Raw genomic sequence first — 24,071 nt, 5'->3', positions numbered from 1 at the left:
TATTGCATTTCTTAAATGTGGGGGATGATTTTAAACCAGTCCTTTTCCCACCTTGTCAGCTGTTTCTTATGGTAAAATAGTCCAATTTCCAAAGTGCTACCCGGGGCGCCGTTATTTGCATGTTTCTTCTGCTGCTGAGCTAGTCCCTTTTACTGAAATGGGTCTCTGCTGGCAGCAGTGAAGATTAGTCACTGGCTTTTAAAAATGAAGACACTTTAGCTATTTATGTGTAGTTAATATTTTATTTATGAAACCTAGATGAAACAATTTAGTGGCTGTACAGAGCTAAGATGTCTTAAATGGAAAAAATATCTAGTGCTATGTCTATAGTGCTACGGCTTTGGGAGCTACATCAGCATCAGAAGGTCTGAGCTAATGGTGACAGCATTATCTGTGGAACAGAGTAGACTAGCTCTACTCTCGCCGTACTTTGGAAATATTGGAGCACTTGCCTTAAAAGGACCAAAGAGGAGAAAGGGATGGCAGGTTAAACAAGGGGCAAGGGGTGAAAGAATCTCCTCTATTTAATTAGTGGAAGAAGCAAAGACACGCACAGATACCCTTCAGGCTTCCTCTGTGTAGTGTTTGTAGCAAATCAGCTTAACAGTTTAGAAAGAAAAGTCAGCTGGAAGACAGATGAGAATTTTAGCAGAGATGAAGTTGAGATGGTTGGGGGGGTGGGGAATAGGCAGTGTTGAGAAGCCAGTGGTAGGTAGATTTGCAGACATGGAAGATGTAAGAGGAAAAGAAGAGTTTAGGCTCAAACATGATTCCAGCTTAGAAAATGTAGAGAAATAGAAAGTCTGAGACAGGAAAGCATGGTCCCATAGTTAGGGCACAACCCTAGAACTTGGGAGACCCAGGTTCAATTCTCTGCTTTGCAACAGACAGGCTGACCTTGGGAAAGTCACTTTGCCTTTCTGTGTCTCAGTTCCCCATTTGTAAAATGGGAATAAATAGCTCTCCTCTACCTAATGGGGGTGTTGTGAAGATAAAGACATTAAATATCGTGAGGTGCTCAGATATTCTGGTAATGAGGGCCACATAAGTACCATAGACAGATAGGTGAGATGAAAGAAATGGAGTTGTGCTTGAGGATGCTCCTCTTGTCCAAGAGAAGCATGCTGAGACATCATGCAACCTATTTTAACTAGACTTTTTATTCACCTAACTTCTAAATACTAAATTTAATTCTGATAGATACTTATGGTTGAAGTTTCAAAGGACCTTTTTCTGTCTTTGTTTTTTTTCAGGAAGCAAAGGCATGGAAATCAGACATGAATGATTTTGTTAAGGTATAGTGGGATTTTTTTTAAATTTAATTTATAGAAACTCTGTTTCTTCCTTTATCTTCATCTTTTTCAAAAGGTGTCTGTTGCATTCAGAGTAAGTAGTCCAAAGTAGGGTTTGAGTAGTTCTGTGACTTTTTGATATTCTGTTTTAGTGAAATGTACTTGGGAAAACAGATTATAAATGCTGCCCCCCCTAACTCTATATCAGGCGGACTGCTAATGTAATAACTGTTTTGTGCTCTGTGTGTGTGTATATAAATACACCAAAGCTAAATTCCTGATGTTACACCTTTTCACTAATTTCAGATGTTTTATTGAGCACATATTTTAACCTTGGCTTTTGTCTTAAATTAAAATTTACATAAAGGTGATAGATAATTTGTAGTATACCCATTCCTCCCCAAGCAGTATCAAGCCCCATGTACTGAACCATTGGTCTCTCTTTTGTTTTGTCAAGCAAGAGACTTTTTCCAAAGCAGCACTCCACCATCAGCAGCTGCTCTATGAATGCCACCAACAACCTTGAATTGTTCTCACTATGTCCCACGGCAATCTGTCTTCCAAGCAATCGTCATGTTCCCCACTCATTCAGTTCTTCTTGTAGCTCTGCAAATATGTCAAGATTGTGCACCCTGTGCTTGCAGTGGTCACGACAGTAGTGCAGAACTGTGCAGGATCCATGCTTCTGTCCGAGATGGCAGACAACAAGGAAGGCCACATGGATTTGAGGGATTTTGAAAAAAAGACATGAAAATTATGAAATATAAATAACATTATGGGGTGGAGACAGTTGTAAACTGGGAAGTTGACTCCATGCTCCCAGTCACCCCTGCACAATTCATTTTGACCCCATGATGCATTGCCAGAACTTCCCAAAAGACAGTGTGCTGGACAGTGGCGAGTTGCAAAGTGGGATAGCTACCCATGGTGCACTGTGCTCTGCACTAGTACAAGAACTGCTGGTGAGTATGTTACTCTGGGGGAATTCTGCGCATCTGCGGATGCGCAGAATTCCTCTGACTCGCATAATTTTGTATTTTTCCGCATAAAAAAACATTTTGCCTAAGAAGTGCTGTGGTTCCGCCTTTTGCCCACCAGAGGCCGCTGTGGTGTCAGAACAGCCAGCTGCGTTCATTCCCACTGTTCTAGCACCACAACAGCCTCTGGTAGGCAAATGGCAGAACTGCAGCACTTCTTAAGCAAAATGTATTTTATGCAGGAAAATACAAAATTCTATGCCCAATGCTGCAGAATTCCCCCAGGAGTAGAAATTCATCACAGCTCCCTGCCCGCAGAGCCAGGTTAGGACAGAGTGGTGCACACAGGGCTGCTGGGTTCACAGACTGGAGTTCAGAATGGCTAGTGCGGGGGACAAACTGGAGCATGAGCTCAGGAGCTAGCGGGGTGACGGCGTTGAGCCTGGGGCAGGGAAGGGGGGCTGCAGAGACCCATGGGGACAGGAGCAGACATTCTTGACTGAATGGGAGAAGCTTGGGATCAGCCAGGGTCTGCATGTGGGAGCCTTCCCAACACCCTAACAATCCCCCCCTCTCGCCCGCAAGAAAAAACCCCACCTACTCCCAACACCATACAGGTTCACTCCGAGGCTCCTTCCCTCTCCCTCAACTCCTCTGTTATCCCTGACTCCCCCAAGCCTTTTCACTGCTTCTGACAGGTGCAGGAAATACAGTTCTGTATTGTAATTTAAATGAATTACACAACATTCTGTATTAATATGCCTTGTAAGAAATCCATTGGTCAAAAAAAATTACCAGAATCTTTTTTTTTTTTGGTCTGTATTGTTACAGACATACATGCTGACAGAGTCTTTGAAATAAATTACCAAAATAATTGAAACTGGCATGATTATATTGTGTTGCTTTTAAAAATAAAATATGCAGAATTTTCAAATGTTGTGTGCAGAATTTTTATATTTTTTGGCACAGAATTCCCCCAGGAGTAGTATGTGCACCACTGATACAAGGAGCCAAGTATGCAGGCGCACAAGCGATGTACTAACTGCCGCAGCTAGATGCTTACATAACTTGAGTCAACATAAGTTTCTAGTATAGACGTGGCCTAAGAAATGGCCAGGGGTCACTTTAGCTGGTCATTAGCATGTCCAGAAGAGCATTGTTATCTGCCTGCGTCTCTTCCGCACCTCTTTTCTTGGAGATCAAACGTCATCTTTTGTGTAGTTCCAGACAAGAGCATGAGACCCGTAATTGTTCCAGTCTCTGTGTTCTTGTGCGTTGGTGTCCTTTGTGTTCATACTTAGTGGTTTAATTACTAATTTTCTTTTCAATTTGGTGAAATGTTTTGCAAATTAAATGGCTTTTAGTAGTTTTTTCAGTATTTCTTATAAAGAAGTAAACATCAGTGGCATATAGTGCTACTGAGTCATGTAGTGCTATGTTACCTGGTATTCCTTAGGACCAGATTGATTTCAGTGGGAGGTATGTGCCTTTATCTGGAGGCAGAAATTAATCCCTATTCTTTTAAAATTAATTATGCTTTAATGCTGTTGTACAGAGAGATTAACATGTGATTTCTACTCTTTAGATTTAATGGTTTCATCTTTTTCACATGCTATATTGCTTTCATATTTTATCAGCATTGTGACTCAGACGTGATATATTATACTTCAATGTTTGTCAAGTTTCAGATCTCCTTCCATTTGTTTAACTATTGGCCCTAACTTTGCAAGACACCGATCTCTCTTTAGTTTAGGCTTCAAGTCAATGCCAGTTGCTCTCCACCTTAGATTGGACCTTAGAATTGATGGTAGATCAACAGTAAATCAGATTAATGTACTCTGTTTAGAAAAATGATTTAGTATGTTAAAATAATAATTGTTTTTCTTAAATTTTAGCCGACAAACCCTGTTGTTGCACCTAGTTTTGCTGAATGTCCTCAGGTCTCCAAGCCATCTATTCTTCAGACAGTTAAAGCACCAAAATCCGTGTTGAAGGATGCTGAAAGGATTTTAAGAGGTGTACAAAACAATAAAAAAGTCCTCGAAGAAAATTTGGAAGCCATTATTCGTGCAAAAGATGGAGATGCCATGTATACCTTTATTAATGCTTTGACTACAAACAGGTGGGAATTTCATTTAATCTTCCATGCTGCTACCCACTCTACTCTACTCATATTATTAGTTAAAAAGTATGGACCTGGTTTAGAGCTGAAGTGAAGGCAGCTATACAAAATAAAATAACATAGAATCATAGAATATCAGGGTTGGAAGGGACCTCAGGAGGTCATCTAGTCCAACCCCCTGCTCAAAGCAGGACCAATCCCCAATTAAATCATCCCAGCCAGGGCTTTGTCAAGCCTGACCTTAAAAACTTCTAAGGAAGGAGATTCTACCACCTCCCTAGGTAACGCATTCCAGTGTTTCACCACCCTCCTAGTGAAAAAGTTTTTCCTAATATCCAACCTAAACCTCCCCCACTGCAACTTGAGACCATTACTCCTTGTCCTGTCCTCTTCTACCACTGAGAATAGTCTAGAACCATCCTCTCTGCAACCACCTCTCAGGTAGTTGAAAGCAGCTATGAAATCCCCCCTCATTCTTCTCTTCTGCAGACTAAACAATCCCAGTTCCCTCAGCCTCTCCTCAGAAGTCATGTGTTCCAGACCCCTAATCATTTTTGTTGCCCTTCGCTGGACTCTCTCCAATTTATCCACATCCTTCTTGTAGTGTGGGGCCCAAAACTGGACACAGTACTCCAGATGAGGCCTCACCAATGTCGAATAGAGGGGAACGATCACGTCCCTCGATCTGCTCGCTATGCCTCTACTTATGCATCCCAAAATGCCATTGGCCTTCTTGGCAACAAGGGCACACTGCTGGCTCATATCCAGCTTCTCGTCCACTGTCACCCCTAGGTCCTTTTCTGCAGAACTGCTGCCTAGCCATTCGGTCCCTAGTCTGTAGCTGTGCATTGGGTTCTTCCATCCTAAGTGCAGGACCCTGCACTTATCCTTATTGAACCTCCTCAGATTTCTTTTGGCCCAATCCTCCAATTTTTCTAGGTCCCCCTGTATCCTATCCCTGCCCTCCAGCGTATCTACCACTCCTCCCAGTTTAGTATCCGCAAATTTGCTGAGAGTGCAATCCACACCATCCTCCAGATCATTTATGAAGATATTGAACAAAACCGGCCCCAGGACCGACCCCTGGGGCACTCCACTTGACACCGGCTGCCAACTAGACATGGAGCCATTGATCACTACCCGTTGAGCCCAACAATCTAGCCAACTTTCTACCCACCTTATAGTGTGCATTCATCCAGCCCGTACTTCTTTAACTTGCTGACAAGAATACTGTGGGAGACCGTGTCAAAAGCTTTGCTAAAGTCAAGAAACAATACATCCGCTGCTTTCCCTTCATCCACAGAACCAGTAATCTCATCATAGAAGGCAATTAGATTAATCAGGCATGACCTTCCCTTGGTGAATCCATGCTAACTGTTCCTGATCACTTTCCTCTCATGTAAGTGCTTCAGGATTGATTCCTTGAGGACCTGCTCCATGATTTTTCCAGGGACTGAGGTGAGGCTGACTGGCCTGTAGTTCCCAGGATCCTCCTTCTTCCCTTTTTTAAAGATTGGCACTAAGTTAGCCTTTTCCCAATCATCTGGGACTTCCCCCGTTCGCCACGAGTTTTCAAAGATAATGGCCAATGGCTCTGCAATCACAGCCGCCAATTCCTTTAGCACTCTTGGATGCAACTCGTCCGGCCCCATGGACTTGTGCACGTCCAGCTTTTCTAAATAATCCCTAACCACCTCTTTCTCCACAGAGGGCTGGCCATCTACTCCCCATGTTGTGAAGCCCAGCGCAGCAGTCTGGGAGCTGTCCTTGTTAGTGAAGACAGAGGCAAAAAAAGCATTGAGCACATTAGCTTTTTCCACATCCTCTGTCACTAGGTTGCCTCCCTCATTCAGTAAGGGGCCCACACTTGCCTTGGCTTTCTTCTTGTTGCCAACATACCTGAAGAAACCCTTCTTGTTACTCTTGATATCTCTTGCTAGCTGCAGCTCCAGGTGCGATTTGGCCCTCCTGATTTCATTCCTACATACCCGAGCAATATTTTTATACTCTTCCCTGGTCATATGTCCAACCTTCCACTTCTTGTAAGCTTCTTTTTTATGTTTAAGATCCGCTAGGATTTCACCGTTAAGCCAAGCTGGTCGCCTGCCATATTTACTATTCTTTCGACGCATCAGGATGGTTTGTCCCTGTAACCTCAACAGGGATTCCTTGAAATACAGCCAGCTCTCCTGGACTCCTTTCTCCTTCATGTTAGTTCCCCAGGGGATCCTACCCACCCGTTCCCTGAGGGAGTCGAAGTCTGCTTTTCTGAAGTCCAGGGTCCGTATCCTGCTGCTTACCTTTCTTCCCTGTGTCAGGATCCTGAACTCAACCAACTCATGGTCACTGCCTCCCAGATTCCCATCCACTTTTGCTTCCCCCACTAATTCTTCCCTGTTTGTGAGCAACATACTGGGCAACATATGGAAAAAAGGGGAAATTGATAGTAATGAATATAAATCAGAAGCTAGGGATTGTAGAAAATTGATAAGGGAAGCAAAGGGACATATGGCAACATCTGTGGCTGGCAGAGTTCAGGAAAATAAAGAGGTTAAGTATACAAGGGGGGAAAAAATGCCAGCAATGGCATTAGTCCACAACTAAATGGAAATAGTAGAATTAGGAATAATAATGCAGAAATGATAGAAGTGTTTTGTGACGGGATCCCCAGGGTGCAGCCTGGGACTTTGGGACCGCTGTGCCCCCTTAACTCTCTCCAGCCCGGGCTTTCTCTCACAATGTTTTGCTAGTGACAAGCAGCAAACCCCTCCAGGCCCTGTTATCAGTCAGTGCAACGGCATGTGGAGCCCTACACCCATCTAGATTGCATGAATGCTCCCAGAGCCACTCGTGAATCACACAGAGAAAGGCACCAGCCAAATCCCGCCCAGCTACCAGCATGGTACCTCAGGAATATACCATCTTGCACTGCTCGTCTTGAGCAGTGCAAATTTATTAATTGGTTCACCACTTCATGAATGGAAAGTGGATATTCACTACCCTTTGCAAACCTGAGGAGATTTACCACATACTTCAGGCAAACTCACTGATAAAGAAACAGTATAACAAATTTATTGACTACAAAAGATAGTTTTTAAGTGATTATAAGTGATAGACAAAAAGTCAGAGTGGTTACCAAAATAAAATATAAGCATGCAGTCTAAACTTTCAACTCTATTAGACTGGGCAACATCTAGATTAAGCAGTTTTTCTCACCCCACTGGATATTGCAGTGCATAGTACACAGGTTTCGCCCTTGAAACCTGGGCCAGTCCCCTCTGTTGGAGTCTTCAGAGTGTCCTTGTTGTTTCCAGCATAGGTGAGGGAAGGAGAAAGGCCAAGCATGGGGCCACTGTGTTTTGTTTTATACTCTTAGTCTATGTGCCTGGAGAACACAAGTCCAGGCATGTTTGGTGCGCATTGCTGAGTCCCCAGGTAAGGCTGAGCAATTCCTCTGGTGTGGCCTTATGCTGGTGAGTCATTGAATCATAGCTCCTTTGCTGGACAATGGCTGTTAATGGTTTTTGACACCCACCCAGGTGTTGGTTACTTTCCTTGGCTTTGTCTCTGGAGAGCTAGTATCTGGGTGCTTCCCAAACCCACAGCATATTTTAGTGACAGCCATACACCACAATTCTCATAACTTCATATACATTAATGATATACATATTTAGATAGAACAGTGACTTTCAGCAGATCATACCCTTTCCCCAAATACTTCACATGGCCTGCTTTATATGCAATATCACAATTATATATAAATGAGGAATATGGGGGTTACAGGACGCTCCCCCAAGGTATAGAATGTAACATGTTCAATAAATATTTGTTCTGTATTTGGGAAAAAACAGATGACGTAGTCATATATAATGATGATGGCAACACTCTTTGTATTCTGCTGGTATCTTGAAAGGATGTTAAACAGCAGCTACTGAAGTTAGACATTTTAAAATCAGCAAATCCAGATAACTTGCATCCAAGAGTTTTAAAGGAGCTGGCTGAGGAGCTCACTGGATTGCTAATGTTGATTTTCTGCAAGTCTTGGATCACTGGAGAAGTTTCAGAAGACTGGAAGAAAGCTAATGTAGTGCTGATATTTTAAAAGGCTAAGAGGGATGACTCTTTTAATTATAGGCTTGTCATTCTGAGGTTAACCCTAGGCAAGATAATATAGTGTCTGATACAGGACATGATTAATAAAGAATTAAAGGAAGATTATATAATTAATTACATTCAACATGGGTTTATGGAAACTAGATCCTGTCAAACTAACTTGATATATATTTTTGATGAGATTACAATTTGATTGATAAAGATAATAGTGTTGATGTAATATACTTAGAATTCTGTAAGGCATTTGACTTGTAAGGCTGACATTTTGATTATTAAAAACTGGAAAGGTATAAAATTAACATGGCACACATTAAGTGGATTAAAAACTGGCTAACTGATAAGTCTCAAAATGTACTTGTAAATGGGGAAATCATCATAGAGCGGGTGTGGTTCTAATGGGGTCCTGCAGGGATCAGTTCTTGGTCCTACATATTTAACATTTTTATCAGTGAAAACATAAACGCTAATAAAATGTGCAGACAACACAAAAATTGAGGGAGTGGTAAATAGCGAAAAGAACAGGTCACTGATATAGGGTGATCTGGATAGCTTGGAATGCTGGCCTTAAGCAAACAATATGTGTTTTAATATGGCTTAATTTAAATGTGTACATCTCGGAAAAATGTAGGATGGGGGACTCTATTCTGGGAGGCAGTGACTCTAAAAAAGATTTGGGGGTCAGGGTGCATCATTAGCTGAACATGAACTCCCAGGATGACGCTGTGGCCAAAAGGGGCTAATGCAATCCTTGGATGCATAAACAGGGGAATCTTGAGTAGGAATACAGAGGCTATTTTACCTCTGCTTGTGGCACTGGTGTAACTGTTGCTGGAATATTGTGTCCAGTTCTGGTGCCCACAATTCAAGAAAGATATTGAAAAATTGGAGAGGGCTCAGAGAAGAGCCATGAGAATGATTAAAGGATTAGAAAACATGCCTTATAGTGACAGGTTTCAGAGTAACAGCCGTGTTAGTCTGTATTCGCAAAAAGAAAAGGAGTACTTGTGGCACCTTAGAGACTAACCAATTTATTTGAGCATGAGCTTTCGTGAGCTACAGCTCACTTCATCGGATGCATCTGATGAAGTGAGCTGTAGCTCACGAAAGCTCATGCTCAAATAAATTGGTTAGTCTCTAAGGTGCCACAAGTACTCCTTTTCTTTATGCCTTATAGTGATAGCCTAAAAGAGCTCAATTTATTTAGCTTAACAAAGAGAAGCCACACACAGCTCTTCTCCTCCTGAAGAGCTCTGTGTGGCTTGAAAGATTGTCTCTCTCGCCAGCAGAAGTTGGTCCAATAAAAGATATAACCTCACCTTTGTCTCTCTAATATTCTGGAACCAACACGGCTAAAACACCACTGCATACCATTCCCATCTAGAAGACTCTTCATCAGTTTAACACCTGTAACTTTTTAGGAATATTCACATTATAGCAGGCTTTGGCTTTTAAATTTGTTTTTGCTCTGTCAGCAGTATAAAATATTTTTATTTAATTAAACACATCCCCTTGCTTCATTACTTAGTCTTCCTGGAAATATACTCCTTTTTTCATTTCTAAGTACATATAGCCATTCTCTAGTATGATGCAGTTTTGTTCTTGCCTGTTCAAATGTGACAAAAGATGAAATTTCAGAGTGTTTTTTGATCAGTCCAGGTGAATTTAAGTTTCTTATCGGCATCACAATTTCAGTTTTCCTTACATAGGCAGGATGGGGCAAGTTTTGAGTTTCTACTTTTCCTTCTAGAATCTCTTAGCTTATTTTTTCCAGTCAAACTAAGTCTTTCAATTAAGGGAGGGTTAAAAATGCATTGAGAAATTTAGAGAAGTTTTTGGAAGGAAAACTGATACTTGTTCCTTTTCTGGCATGGCAGTGCAGCTTGTTCTAGCTGGGTTTTAGGCCAAGCCTCCAAACCACGGGTCCCAGTGCTTTCTGAGGTAGTAAAAACTCTAACTTCTCTGCAGCCTCAATTTCAGATGTTAGGATCAAGTTTCTGTATCCAAAGGTAATTTCCAGGTACCCAAATAACTTAGCCTGTCCAGTGGATGCTTAATACAGATCTGGAGTGGCTCATGACTATGAGAGCTTACTTTAGGGCAGACTGTCAAAAACAGGGCAGACACCCCAAACTGGTAGTGTGTTCTATAATTAGTTTCACAAGCCCAGAAACAAATGTGAACTCCTGGATCACTATAATGGAGTCACATACAGTCCATTAGGCCCTGCAGTAGATGATAAATGGTCACTTATGCCAAAGACCACAAAATATTCGGGTTGCTCCCAGTCCCAAGAGTAGCTTACTCCAGATCAATTTGTACCTTAAATCTCACACTGAAGACCATGATTGTAGCCAATCCTATAGTAAATTGACTAAAGATTTATTAATGAGGAAAAAGAAATGAGTTAAAGCAAGCAAGGTTATACACACAAGTGAGTTAACATCTGTGTTTCCTAAAGATGACGGATATGTAGTGATCTGTCCATTCAAAATGTCTTTCAGGGTGGACTCAGTGGTAACCCTTGGGGATCTCTGCCTTAGTTTAGTGTCTCTGGCCTTGTGAGAGTTTAAACAGCAAAGAGATTAAAATTTTTCTTGCTGTTTTATCTGTTACATTTAGCCTTCCAGTCCATGAGATGAGCTCCTTTATAAGTAGCATTTCCAAGATCTGATAAGGCCATTCACCAATCCTTTGTATTGTGATGTTCCTTAATGGCCTGTTCAAACTTGAGAGGCATCCTGAATGGCCGGGGAGAGGGGAGATGATTCCTGTGCCAGGGTTCACAAGTTCAGAGCAAATATTTTTGAAGTTACAAAGCAAAAGTTACAAATTTCCTTATAGCATGGAAAGCAGACATTACAAATGAGATTAATGCATGCAACAACTTGCTTACACTCATGTCAGGACTGTCAAGTGCTCCTGAAGCACTTACATGAGAGGAAAGTGATCAGGAACAGTCAGCATGGATTCACCAAGGGAAGGTCATGCCTGACTAATCTAATCGCCTTCTATGATGAGATTACTGGTTCTGTGGATGAAGGGAAAGCAGTGGATGTATTGTATCTTGACTTTAGCAAAACTTTTGACACGGTCTCCCACAGTATTCTTGTCAGCAAGTTAAGGAAGTACGGGCTGGATGAATGCACTATAAGGTGGGTAGAAAGTTGGCTAGATTGTTGGGCTCAACGGGTAGTGATCAATGGCTCCATGTCTAGTTGGCAGCCGGTGTCAAGTGGAGTGCCCCAGGGGTTGGTCCTGGGGCCGGTTTTGTTCAATATCTTCATAAATGATCTGGAGGATGGTGTGGATTGCACTCTCAGCAAATTTGCGGATGATACTAAACTGGGAGGAGTGGTAATATGCTGGAGGGCAGGGATAGGATACAGAGGGACCTAGAAAAATTGGAGGATTGGGCCAAAAGAAATCTGAGGAGGTTCAATAAGGATAAGTGCAGGGTCCTGCACTTAGGATGGAAGAACCCAATGCACAGCTACAGACTAGGGACCGAATGGCTAGGCAGCAGTTCTGCAGAAAAGGACCTAGGGGTGACAGTGGACGAGAAGCTGGATATGAGCCAGCAGTGTGCCCTTGTTGCCAAGAAGGCCAATGGCATTTTGGGATGTATAAGTAGGGGCATAGTGAGCAGATCGAGGGACGTGATCATCCCCCTCTATTCGACATTGGTGAGGCCTCTTCTGGAGTACTGTGTCCAGTTTTGGGCCCCACACTACAAGAAGGATGTGGATAAATTGGAGAGAGTCCAGCGAAGGGCAACAAAAATGATTAGGGGTCTGGAACACATGACTTCTGAGGAGAGGCTGAGAGAACTGCGATTGTTTAGTCTGCAGAAGAGAAGATTGAGGGGGGATTTCATAGCTGCTTTCAACTACCTGAGAGGTGGTTGCAGAGAGGATGGTTCTAGACTATTCTCAGTGGTAGAAGAGGACAGGACAAGGAGTAATGGTCTCAAGTTGCAGTGGGGGAGGTTTAGGTTGGATATTAGGAAAAACTTTTTCACTAGGAGGGTGGTGAAAGACTGGAATGCATTACCTAGGGAGGTGGTAGAATCTCCTTCCTTAGAAGTTTTTAAGGTCAGGCTTGACAAAGCCCTGGCTGGGATGATTTAATTGGGGATTGGTCCTGCTTTTGAGCAGGGAGTTGGACTAGATGACCTCCTGAGGTCCCTTCCAACCCTGATATTCTATGATTCTATGTCGTAGAGTCTAAACACGGAATACATTCTTATAAGACTAATACCTATTTTGAACAAAACTAACATACAGGTGAGCTGGTTTGGTTTCCAGCTATAGTTTGTCAGTTCTCAGCTAACACCTGCGGCTTTGACTAGAGCTGGCACTTGTTTTACCAGTGTCACACCAAGAGGCAAAGGTTTTCTGTTAATCTTTCCCCTCTCTTCTCTACAGGATTTAAAAAGAGGTCTAGGTCAACTGAACCAAATGTCATAAGTTCAGCACGAAAAGCTTTTTAGGGGGTTGTTTTGTAGAGCACACTTAAGGCCTTAACTTCATGTTTCATATGATACTAGTAAAGTAGATCAGATTGTCTCCAGAACAGCCAGGGTTTAAATGTTTGTCTGATTGTTTTTGTTATTGCTACTCCTTGTAGTAGGCTCACAATTTCAAGGTCCTGTTGGGGCTCATTCAGTCAATATGTGTCTAAAATTGTTGCCAACCTCTGTGCAGATAGTACGACGACGTGCACCAATATAACACCCCAGTTATATTTATTTTCTGTTCAGATGAGTAAAGCTGCCACAGAGAATACTCAGATTGCTTTCTCAGTGCACTATTGCTTGCTCTCTGTCTCGTGACATGAATCTGATTTTGACCATTGGTGTTACAGAACCTGTTTCCATGTTGTGAGCACCCAATCTTTCTCACACCTTTGTTTTTTTAGGATGTCTCTCTAGTTTCTGTTCCAGATATTTTATCAGTTGCTTACATAAAATTATATCTGCAAAATATATTTTGGTGGTAATTGAACTCTCATCTCTTTGCTGTCTTGAATGAAGCTAGTCTCTCTTTTGTAAAGATTTTCTGGGAATGGGAATCCATAATAATTCCTTTTTGGAAAAAAAGACTTACCTGTCTTTAAATACTCATCTGCTCACTCTCCCCAACCAAATTGGGAGTATGTTTTTCATACTCTTTTGCTTTTCAAAAAAGGAACATATGAGGCAATAGGGGCTGCTATACCATCTCATGAGAGTAAGTGCATGACACCTGCTTGTGAGGCATGTTAATGGTGCTAGGGCATAGAACTGTGGGAGCTTCCAACAATGATGTACTAGAAGCACAGATGTGGGAAAGTAGTATGAATACATCCAATATCTTCAGAGATCAAGAATTGTAGGTAAGTAGTATTCTTATTTTCCCAGTGCTTTTTAAAGCCTCCCTCAGAACAGGTCACTACATTCTCAGGAACTAACTCATCACAGTTTGAGAAACCTTGACCTAACGTAGCTCTTTCTTCTTTGTGTTTCAGAAATGTACTGGAGGAGATTCGTATCAGAAAGACGGTAGATGAGTGGATTAAAGCAATCAGTGTGGAAATTCAGGTATGGCTGGAAGAAAATGTATGAGTTAAAGTTTCTTGCATTGTAAGACACACTTGTGGTTTTTTAAAATGTAGACTTCTAAGAAATATTGTTCACTCTCCATATGAAAACATCAGGAGACTATTAGGCCAATTTGTAGCTTAACAACAAAATATTCACACCTATTTTAAAACTTGTTTAGCTTATTGAAAATCACTACATCACAGTTACTGTTTAACATGAAAAACAAGCCATTTGTCAGAACTTCAAAGTTGTCCCCAGCCTCTCCTGATAGACTGGAAGATAAAATCTCGTTTGACTATGTTTCCATTTTATCTTTAGGCAGAAATGGCAAAAAGTGATTATGAACAAACACAATATAATCAAAAAGATCTAAAGACTCCATGGATCAAGAGAACACAGAATACCAGGGATATGAAGACCAACAAAGAAATTAAAGCAAAAACTCAAAAAACCCAAGGATCCTTAACAAAGAAGTACTTATCTGCTGCTAAGCCTTCTGAGAAGGCGTCAGAGGATAATTTTAGAAGGCAGAGCTTGAGAAGTTATTCAGTTTCTGAAACTTTGCTGAAGAAAGAAGGAAGGGCAGAGGTAAAGGGTTTTGTTTATTATTTGGAGTTCCTTCTGGTAATGATGGCCCTACTTCAGTTTCCAGGAGAGAACTGAATTGGAACTGTCAGTGTCCTGCTTTATGATTGACAGTAATTAAAATGTTCACATGTAAGGCAAATATTCCTCTACACACAGTGCTAGTTGAGTAGTATCTGGAATACTGCACATTTAATTCTGGACAATTATGCTATAAGGCACAGGATTTGTAGGGTTTGTTTAAAGGGTAGTTTGAGTGTACATTACTTCATTTATAATTAATATTACCATAAATGCAAATTTAAAATAAAATGGCTCCCTCCTTTGGGTTTCCATTGTGAGGACTGGCTTTATTTTTATGCTTGTAGAGTACATAGCTAATTGGCACTTAATAAATAATATGTAACAGGGTATAAAAAGGTAAAGTTGATTGTATACTTGATACTGATTGATGCAAAAGTTCTTATGCATAACGACAACTAATTTATCAAATTACATAGGAAGTGTCAGGGTTCCTTCCCCACTCTGAACTCTAGGGTACAGATGTGGGGACCGGCATGAAAGACCCCTAAACTTATTCTTACCAGCTTAGGTTAAACACTTCCCCAAGGTACAAACTTTGCCTTGGCCTTGAACAGTATGCTGCCACCACCAAGTGTTTTAAACAAAGAACAGGGAAAGAGGCCACTTGGATACATCTTTCCCCAAAATATCCCCCCAAGCCCTACACCCCCTTTCCTGGGGAAGGCTTGGTAATAATCCTCACCAATTGGTACAGGTGAACGCAGACCCAAACCCTTGGATCTTAAGAACAATGAAAAATCAATCAGGTTCTTAAAAGAAGAATTTTAATTAAAGAAAAGGTAAAAGAATCACTTCTGTAAAATCAGGATGAAAAACACTTTACAGGGTATTCAGATTCAAAACACAGAGGCTCCCCCTCTGGGCAAAACCTTAAAGTTACAGAGAACAGGAATAAACCTCCCTCTTAACACAGGGAAGATTCACATAAAACAAAAGATAAACTAATCCGCCTTGCCTGGTTTACCTATACTGGTTGCAATATTGGACATTTGGATTAGGATGGTTTGGAGAAGATGGATTTCTGTCTGGCCTCTCTCAGTCCCAAGAGAGAACAAACATGTAAAGAAAGAGCACAAACAAAAGCCTTTCCCCCTCCAAGATTTGAAAGTATCATGTTCCCTTATTGGTCCTTTGGGTCAGGTGCCAGCCAGGTTAGCTGAGCTTCTTAACCCTTTACAGGTAACAGGATGCTGCCTCTGGCCAGGAGGGATTTTATAGCACTGTATACAGAAAGGCGGTTACCATTCCCTTTATATTTATGACAGGAAGTAAAAAATAAATAAATAAATAAAAAGCCAAGATTTACAGTTCGTCTAACACTGTTTCATTTCTGTATCTTATTTGTCCATAATACTTCACAAAATGTAAAACTGCTGGAAAAAAATGTGTAGTAATAATTACACATTTAATTCTTCACATATGGAGAATTTAGAAATTACTTTTCTTCTGTGCAGGGACTTCTGAAAGCAAGTGCAGTGGAGCAGAATGAAGAGTATCTGTCCCAGGTATATGGGAAACCAATTTACCAGGGCCACCGCAGCAAGCTTAAAAAAGCGCCATATCTCAGGTTCAACTCTCCATCTCCCAAATCCAAACCTCAAAGACCAAAAATTATAGAGTGTGTTAGGGGTAAGTAATCCTTTGATATAAATGTTTAAATTATAAACAGGTGTGTCTGTTGTCACTTCCCATTAGGTGCTTTCTTTCAGGTTTTTCTTTTCAAATTCCTTATAGCAGATTCAGTTGCTTGTTTACAGCGGGCACACTCTTCAAGTTAAGCTTTAGTGAGTTGTGATAACCATTCTCTTTTTCCCCTCATTATTTGAGAGCCAAGCTTTCTGAAATTCATCCCTAGTACATGTTGTAAAATGAACAAGTTATATTATTACTGGCATAGCTGTGATATTCATACTTGTAATGGAAATTCATCTTCAGCCTTCTGCTTATAGTCTCTCTTCTTAACATGCACGTAATACTCTGGAAGTATTTTTTTTGTTACTGTATCAAACTTTAGATCCCATCTCTTTCAAAACTCTCATTTTTTATGACAGATTAGCGATCCATGATCAATTCAATATATGCTTTCACTGTGTTTTAAGAAATATATAGTTGAATTATTACACTTGTCATATCTCCATAGTTAAAGTTGCATTAAAAATGGGGTTTACAATTCTGTTTTTCTATACATGTAGGTAGCCTTTAAGTGTGAAATCATGGAACTAGAAGGGACCTCAAGCTCATCTAGTCCAGTCCCCTGCACTTATGGCAGGACTAAGTATTATCTAGACCATCCCTGTCTAACCTGCTCTTAAAAATATCCCATGATGGAGACTCCACAACCTCCCTAGGCAATTTATTCCAGTGCTTAACCACCCTGACAGTTAGGAAGTTTTTCCTAATGTCCAACCTAAACCTCCCTTGCTACAATTTAAGCCCATTGCTTCTTGTCCTATCCTCTGAGGTTAAGAAAAACAATTTTTCTTCCTCCTCCTTTTAACAACCTTTTATGTACTTGAAAACTGTTGTGTCCCCTCTGTCTTTTTTCCAGACTAAACAAACCCAATTTCTTAAATCCTCCCTCATAGGTCATGTTTTCTAAAAAAATAATTTTTGTCGCTCTTCTCTGGACTCTCTCCAATTTGTCCACATCCTTCCTGAAATGTGGTGCCCAGAGCTGGACACAATACTCCAGATGAGGCCTAACAGCGCGGAGTAGAGCGGAAGAATTACTTCTCGTGTCTTGCTTACAGCACTTCTGCTAATACATCCTAGAATGATGTTCGTGTTGCACTGTTGACTCTCATTTAGCTTGTGATCCACTATGACCCCCAGATCCCTTTCTGCAGTACTCCTTCCTAGGCTGTCCTTTCTCATTTTGTATGTGTACAACTGATTGTTCCTTCTTAAGTGGAGTACTTTGCATTTGTGCTTCTTGAATTTCATCCTATTTACTTCAGACCATTTCTCCAGTTTGTCCAAATCATTTTGAAATTTAATCCTATCCTCCAAAGCCCTTGCAACCCCTCCCAGCTTGGTACTGTCCACAAACTTTATAAGTGTACTCTCTATGCCATGATCTAAATCATTGATGAAGATATTGAACAGAACCGGATCCAGAACTGATCCCTGCGGGACCCCACTCATTATGCCCTTCCAGCATGACTCTGAACCACTAATAACTACTCTCTGGGAACGATTTTCCAACCAGTTATGCACCCACCTTATAGTACATGGGTGGCCAACCTGTGGCTCCGGAGCCACATGCGGCTCTTCAGAAGTTAACATGTGGCTCCTTGTCTAGGCACCGACTCCGGGGCTGGCGCTTTAGGCACCAGCTTTCCAGTGTGCCACGGGGTGCTCACTGCTCAACCCCTGGCTCTGCCAAGGGTCCTGCCCCCACTCCACCCCTTCCCGCCCCCTCTCCTGAGCCTGCAGTGCTCTTGCTCCTTCCCCTTCGCTCCCCCGGGCTTCCTGCATGCCACGAAACAGCTGATCAGGAGGTGCGGGGAGGTGCTGATCGGTGGGACCGCCGGTGGGTGGGAGGCGCTGGGAGCAGGGCGGGGAGCTGATGGGGGGGCTGCTGATGTATTACTGTGGCTCTTTGGCAATGTACATTGTTAAATTCTGGCTCCTTCTCAGGCTCAGGTTGGCCACCCCTGTTATAGTAGCTCAATTTAGGGTGCATTTCCCTAGTTTGTCTATGAGAAGGTCATGCGAGACAGTATCAAAAGCTTTACTAAAGTCATGATATACCAAGTTTACCGCTTCCCTCCATCTACAAGACTTGTCACCCTGTCAAAGAAAGCTATCAGGTTGGTTTGACGTGATTTGTTTTTGACAAATCCATGCTGACTGTTACTTATCACCTTATTATCTTCTAGATGTTTGGAAATTGATTGCTTAATTATTTGCTCCATTATCTTTCCGAGTACAGAAGTTAAGCTGACTGGTCTATAATTCTCCTGGTTGTCCCTTTCCCCTTTTTATAGATTGGCATGATATTTGCCCTTTTCCAGTCTTCTGTTACCTCTCCTGTCTTCCATGACTTTTCAAAGATAATCACTAATGGCTCACATATCTCCTCAGTCAGCTCCTTGAGTATTCTAGGATGCATTTCAACAGGCCCTGGTGACTTGAAGACATCTAATTTGTCCAAGTAATTTTTAACTGTTTTTTCCCTATTTTAGCCTCTTCTGATCCTACCACATTTTCACTGCCATTCACTGTGTTAGACATCCAATCACCACCAACCTTCTTGGTGAAAACTGAAACAAAGACATCATTAAAGCACTTCTGCCATTTCCACATTTTCTGTTGTTATTCCCCCGCCTACCCTGTCCTTGGTCTTCCTCTTGCTTCTAATGTATTTGAAGAATGTTTTCTTGTTACCCTTTATGTCTTTAGCTAGTTTGATCTGTCACATAGTGTTAGTTCTTATGCCATTTGAAATGTCTGTGTGGTTTGTATGTGTTATCTTTTCATTTCTACATTAAAATGTTTGAAGTTGTTGTTGAAATTTGTTTGTGGCAGTCAAACTTTTTTAATCAGCTGGTTACTTTTAAAAAACATTGTCTCATTTCACATAAACTTTCAGAGAGGTGAATCCTGAGCAGATCTGGTATGAGAACTAACTTTTAGGATTGTGGGTAGGATTAACTTTTGCCATTATTTTTCATAACTTAGTTTTCCATTAGCAAAACCTGGGGACTGTTCTCCCTCAAAGAAACTCATAAAGAATTGCCCTCTATCAAAATGGTTGCTATTTCCCATTGTTCTTAATACAACTGAAGCTATTGGAGACCTCTGTTTTTGTATAGTCTGTACAGGAGGAAGTTTAGCAGATATGGCCATCCCCTTGAATCATTCCCAGTGAAAGTGACACTAAGTTGCCCTTTAAGGTGTGAGGAGGCAGAGGGGGTCACTGGGAGGATCCAGAAACTATGGGAATCTGAGAAGCAGGAAGGAAACGTAGGAGAGTTGGAAGGGAATGTGGTGTGCAGAAGGGGGAAAATGAGGACATGAGTAGCAGACATGTAGGGGAATGTAGGAGGAAGCCAGAGAAATAGGAGAGGAAGTGGGGAAGAATATGAAGAGTAGGAAAGGGAGAGCAAGCATAAGGAGGAGTATAGAAGACAAGACACGATGGGAGACTGTGGAGGGAGAATGTGAGTTACCAAACAATTACATTAACTTCTCTCAATGTAAATGTGTGGATATTCAATGTACTGAAAATAGTGTGCAAAAGGGAAGGCTGATTTGGAGTCTTGTGTGATTGGAAGGAGTAGTTGGTTAGGGTGCTGGGAGGCAGTTAAAGGCTAGAGTGTGTGGTTTGTGGCAAACATGATTGAGGTAGGGATAAAGTGTGTATCTGGGGGTGGAAGAGTAGAGAGTACATATCATTAATTGTTTTAACATTTAATTTATTTGCTTATGTGACTTGTTGTCGAGGTGGGTTTTATAGAAACCGTATCTGTTTAGTAACAGAGCTTTTTGTGTTTTAACTACAGTGAGCATTGTCAATATGCCATATGCTGTATAAACAGAGATTGACTGGATGAAGATGGGTAATTCTTTAATTTTTAAAGCAAAAACAGATCAGTTTAGGAAATAAGTCAGACTGTGCTTTAAATGTCACATGGTAATTATGATTAACAATTTAGTGGATATCAAAGAGTAGTAATGACTTGTTGTGACAGGGTCCCCTGGGTGCAACCTGGACTGTGGAACTGCTGAGCCCTCTGTCCCACCAACCTGGTATAATAAAACTATAGTAAAATAACGTAGTTATCCTGTAGTTGGAACGCTGTGCAAGTTACATTGATCTCTCTGTATCTGGTTAATAAATAAAGTAAGACATGTTTATTTTCTCTTTAGGGGAAAAAGGGGAAGAGGATGGGAATATACTGTGTCATTTCATGAGAAATTACTGTAAATAGAGCTTCCATAGAGTTAATCTAGTCCTAAGCTTTCCAACTGAAGTTTTAGCCTGAGGTAGGACGGTACTTGACTGGTACTTAAAATACCTAATTTTATTACCCGTCTTTGCCACAGAATTCTTGGGTTGACCTTGGGCAAGTTGCTTAAATCCTCTGTGCTTCAGTTCCTTGTTAGTAAAATTGGTGAAATAATACTTTCTAATAGGTATTGGAAATAATTTGTTCATGTTTTTCTGAGGTGCTGATATACTACATTGATTGAAACTATATAGTGGTATAGACTAGAAACGTGTAGACTGTTATCAAGTGACCCTTTAACTTTCTCTTTGTTAAGCTAAATAGATTGAGCTCTTTGAGTCTATCACTATAAGGCATGTTTTCTAATCACTTTAATCGTTCTTGTGGCTGTTCTCTGACCGCTGTCCAATTTATCAACATCCTTTTTGATTCCCGACCCTGGAGATTGCATACCATGTTACATAGACCACAGAACCATTGAAAGTAGTTAGCCTCATGGTTGATTGTCAAGATAATCTAATTTTATTAAAGGTTTCAGAGTAACAGCCGTGTTAAAAGTACTTGAAAATCTAGTTCAGAGAATGTACCAAGAAATTCAGATTGCCCTGTTTGCTGCTCAATCCTAATTGTTATTTACCACTCTGCCAGTCTTTGTCATTGCAAATATTTATCATCAATGATTTTATATGCTCTTCTGGATCATCTATGAAAATGTTTAATAGGGTTGGGCCTGCTACCTATTCTTGTGGAACCCACTAGGAAACTCCCCAATTTGAGGATGTTTCCTCATTGACAACTAATTTTTGAGATCTGTCAGTTAGCCACTTCTTAATCCATTTAATGTGTGGTTTATTGTTATTGTATAGTGCTACTTTTTTAATATTGCTGTGGATCTAGAGCAACTTCAGTTCGTTAATTATCCTGGATTCACACTAGTATAATTGAGAGCAGAATTTCTCCCTTAAATCATAAAGAGTATACATATCGGTAACATTTTAGATTATTGTTTAGTGTGGTCAGGCTAGTGTAGTGTGGTCAGGCTAGTGTTGCTATGTGAGAACATAAGAATGGCCATACTGGGGCAGACCAATGGTTTGTCTAGCCCCACTATCCTGCCGTCCGAGAGTGGCCCAGTGCCAAGTGCATCAGAGGGAATGAAGAGAACAGGGCAATTATTGTGTGATCCATCCCCTGTTGTCCAGTCCCAGCTTCTGGCAGAACCTTATCTGTGTTTAAATTCTCAAGTTTAATGTGGAATAACGTACACTTTTTGCACAGAATGTGTATTGCATAGGAAGTTTTATGCATGCACAGCAAAAAATACAGGACTCAATATATGTTCCACTCGATGCTTAGATGTTGTTAAATAGGGTTAGTTTGTGAATACATTTTCAACGCTGGATTGACAAATCAGTTTTCCCATGTTGATGCTGTGTCTATATTTATGAGTGGGAAGTTTTCACAGTTTGTCCTGCTGCAGCGGTTGAAAAAGCTCCGGGTGGACAGTTAAGAAGCAAGACACAAACCCCAAATTGGTGGTGAGCTCTATACTTAGATTTTATCAATCAAATATCTAGTGTAAATGCCTCACACACCATAACATTCTTAACATTGAGTCAGAGAGAGTCCCCTTGGGTACTCCAGTCTATCTTGTCACCTAGGCAAGGTGACCTTTGTGATAGATGTTCCCTTACACCAAAAATCACAATAATAATTAGGGTACACCAAATCCCAAAGGACCAGTCACTTTACCACAGGTCAGTTGCACCTTAGCTCTCACACCAAATACAACATATGTAGCCAATCCTATATTAAACTATCAAAAGATTTATTAACTAGGAAATGGAAATAAGAAAGTTATTTAGAAGGTTAAAGTAGGTAAACATATATGCAAACAAGTAAGTCACTCTTAATTTTGAAAAGGTAATGGAAGCTTCTATAATAAACAAGCGCTATATGTCTTTTAGGGTTAATCCATGCCAAGCACTGGCAATCTTTTGCTTATGCTTAGTAATCCTTGCTCCTCAGGGACCAAGCCGCATAAAAGTTACAGGATGTGTCTACAGATACAGTGCTGCAATGGAGAGCTTCTCTTGTCAATGTAGGTACTCCATCTCCCCGGGTAGTTATGTAGATGGAAGAAGCCCTCCCATTGACTTAGTACTGTCTACACTGGGCGTTAAATCGGTATAACTGTGTTGCTCAGCGGAGTGGATTTTCCATACCCCTGAGCGACGTAGTTACACCGACATAAGTTGGTAGTGTAGACCAAGCCACAGTTCCTCCTTGTGGAGACTTTTTTTATTTCTTTTCCCCTTCTACTTCGAGTTGCAAATTCAGATGTTGGGAAGAATTCAGTTGCACATCTCCTTTGCATGGAGGCCGAGAAAGCAATTCTGAAGTTCCACAATGTTTAGTTTGGTGTTGATGGGTTTTCTTTTGTTGGGCAAAATATAAGACCTGTTGGGAACTAGTATTTTACACTTGTTAATGCTTCTCTCCTGTCTGATGATTTACAGTCGAAGAAATGCACTTAAATATTACCTTATAACATAGCATACAGGTATTATAAGTGAAATTAATATATGCAACAACTTAAATGCCTTTCATAAAGTCTAAACACATTTTTGTAACTCTCATAACTATTTTAACCGTATTAACACAGAGATGAGCCACACTGGTTCCCGCTATATATTTGTTAGTGTTCAGTGAGGCCTAGGGGCATTGGCATGTGCTGCCAGGGTCAGTTTGTAGTTCATTGGATAATAAAGCCAGCAATGTATAGTATACACCTGTTGTTTCTTTTCCTAATTGGTCTTAGGCATTTTATGTTGTGATTTGTTTCTACTTAAGTTTTTGTGTTACATGTTATTTAAATGGAAGGAGAGCTGCTTTCTTTAACTAAATACAGGGTTGTATATAGAATTTCCCTTATTCCTTATGGTGTTTCACATACAGCCCTATATTTACTTTTCTCTCTTTCATAAATCCTTGAAGGTCAGCCTACTCTGTTTCGATAGCAGTTTCAGTTATCTGATCACTTGGTTTGAGTGCTGTGCAAAATAAAAACAGAAGAAAATTCATTGGCAGGGTGGAGTGCCATAAAACAGGTATTTTTGGTGGGGGAAGTTGTGAGTTTGGTGTATCTTTACAGAATTTCTTTCTGCTGTCAGTATTGAGGAATATAACATATTCATCACTTCCAGTATTTTTTATTTATTAGAACAATGGCTGGTCATACCGTCTCTGTTTTTAAAGCAGTTATACATAGTTATTACAATCAAACAATTTGTATTACATAAGCTTTATACTAGTATATGACATTGTGTGAATGCACGTGAGAGATGTATAATTTTGTTGATT

At 40.8% G+C, this 24,071-nt stretch overlaps 1 protein-coding gene across 11 annotated transcripts in view; it reads left to right on the top strand.

Annotated features, from left to right (window-relative positions):
- The window catches only part of KIAA0586 (KIAA0586 ortholog), a 134,105-nt gene that overhangs the window by 34,187 nt on the left and 75,847 nt on the right, over window positions 1-24,071 (top strand). For all 11 annotated transcript variants that reach the window (XM_073349974.2, XM_073349981.2, XM_073349977.2 and 8 more), the window contains 5 exons: window positions 1,254-1,295; window positions 4,165-4,391; window positions 14,010-14,082; window positions 14,404-14,673; window positions 16,209-16,383. In XM_073349974.2, coding sequence (XP_073206075.2) covers window positions 1,254-1,295; window positions 4,165-4,391; window positions 14,010-14,082; window positions 14,404-14,673; window positions 16,209-16,383 — 787 coding nt within the window. The remainder of the gene's footprint in view (window positions 1-1,253; window positions 1,296-4,164; window positions 4,392-14,009; window positions 14,083-14,403; window positions 14,674-16,208; window positions 16,384-24,071) is intronic.

The sequence above is a fragment of the Lepidochelys kempii genome, chromosome 6 (genome assembly GCF_965140285.1).
Source record: "Lepidochelys kempii isolate rLepKem1 chromosome 6, rLepKem1.hap1, whole genome shotgun sequence".
In the NCBI taxonomy this organism is placed as follows: Eukaryota; Metazoa; Chordata; order Testudines; family Cheloniidae; genus Lepidochelys; species Lepidochelys kempii.
Note: the sequence above shows the minus strand (reverse complement) of the source record. Positions and strands in the feature narration are given on the sequence as shown.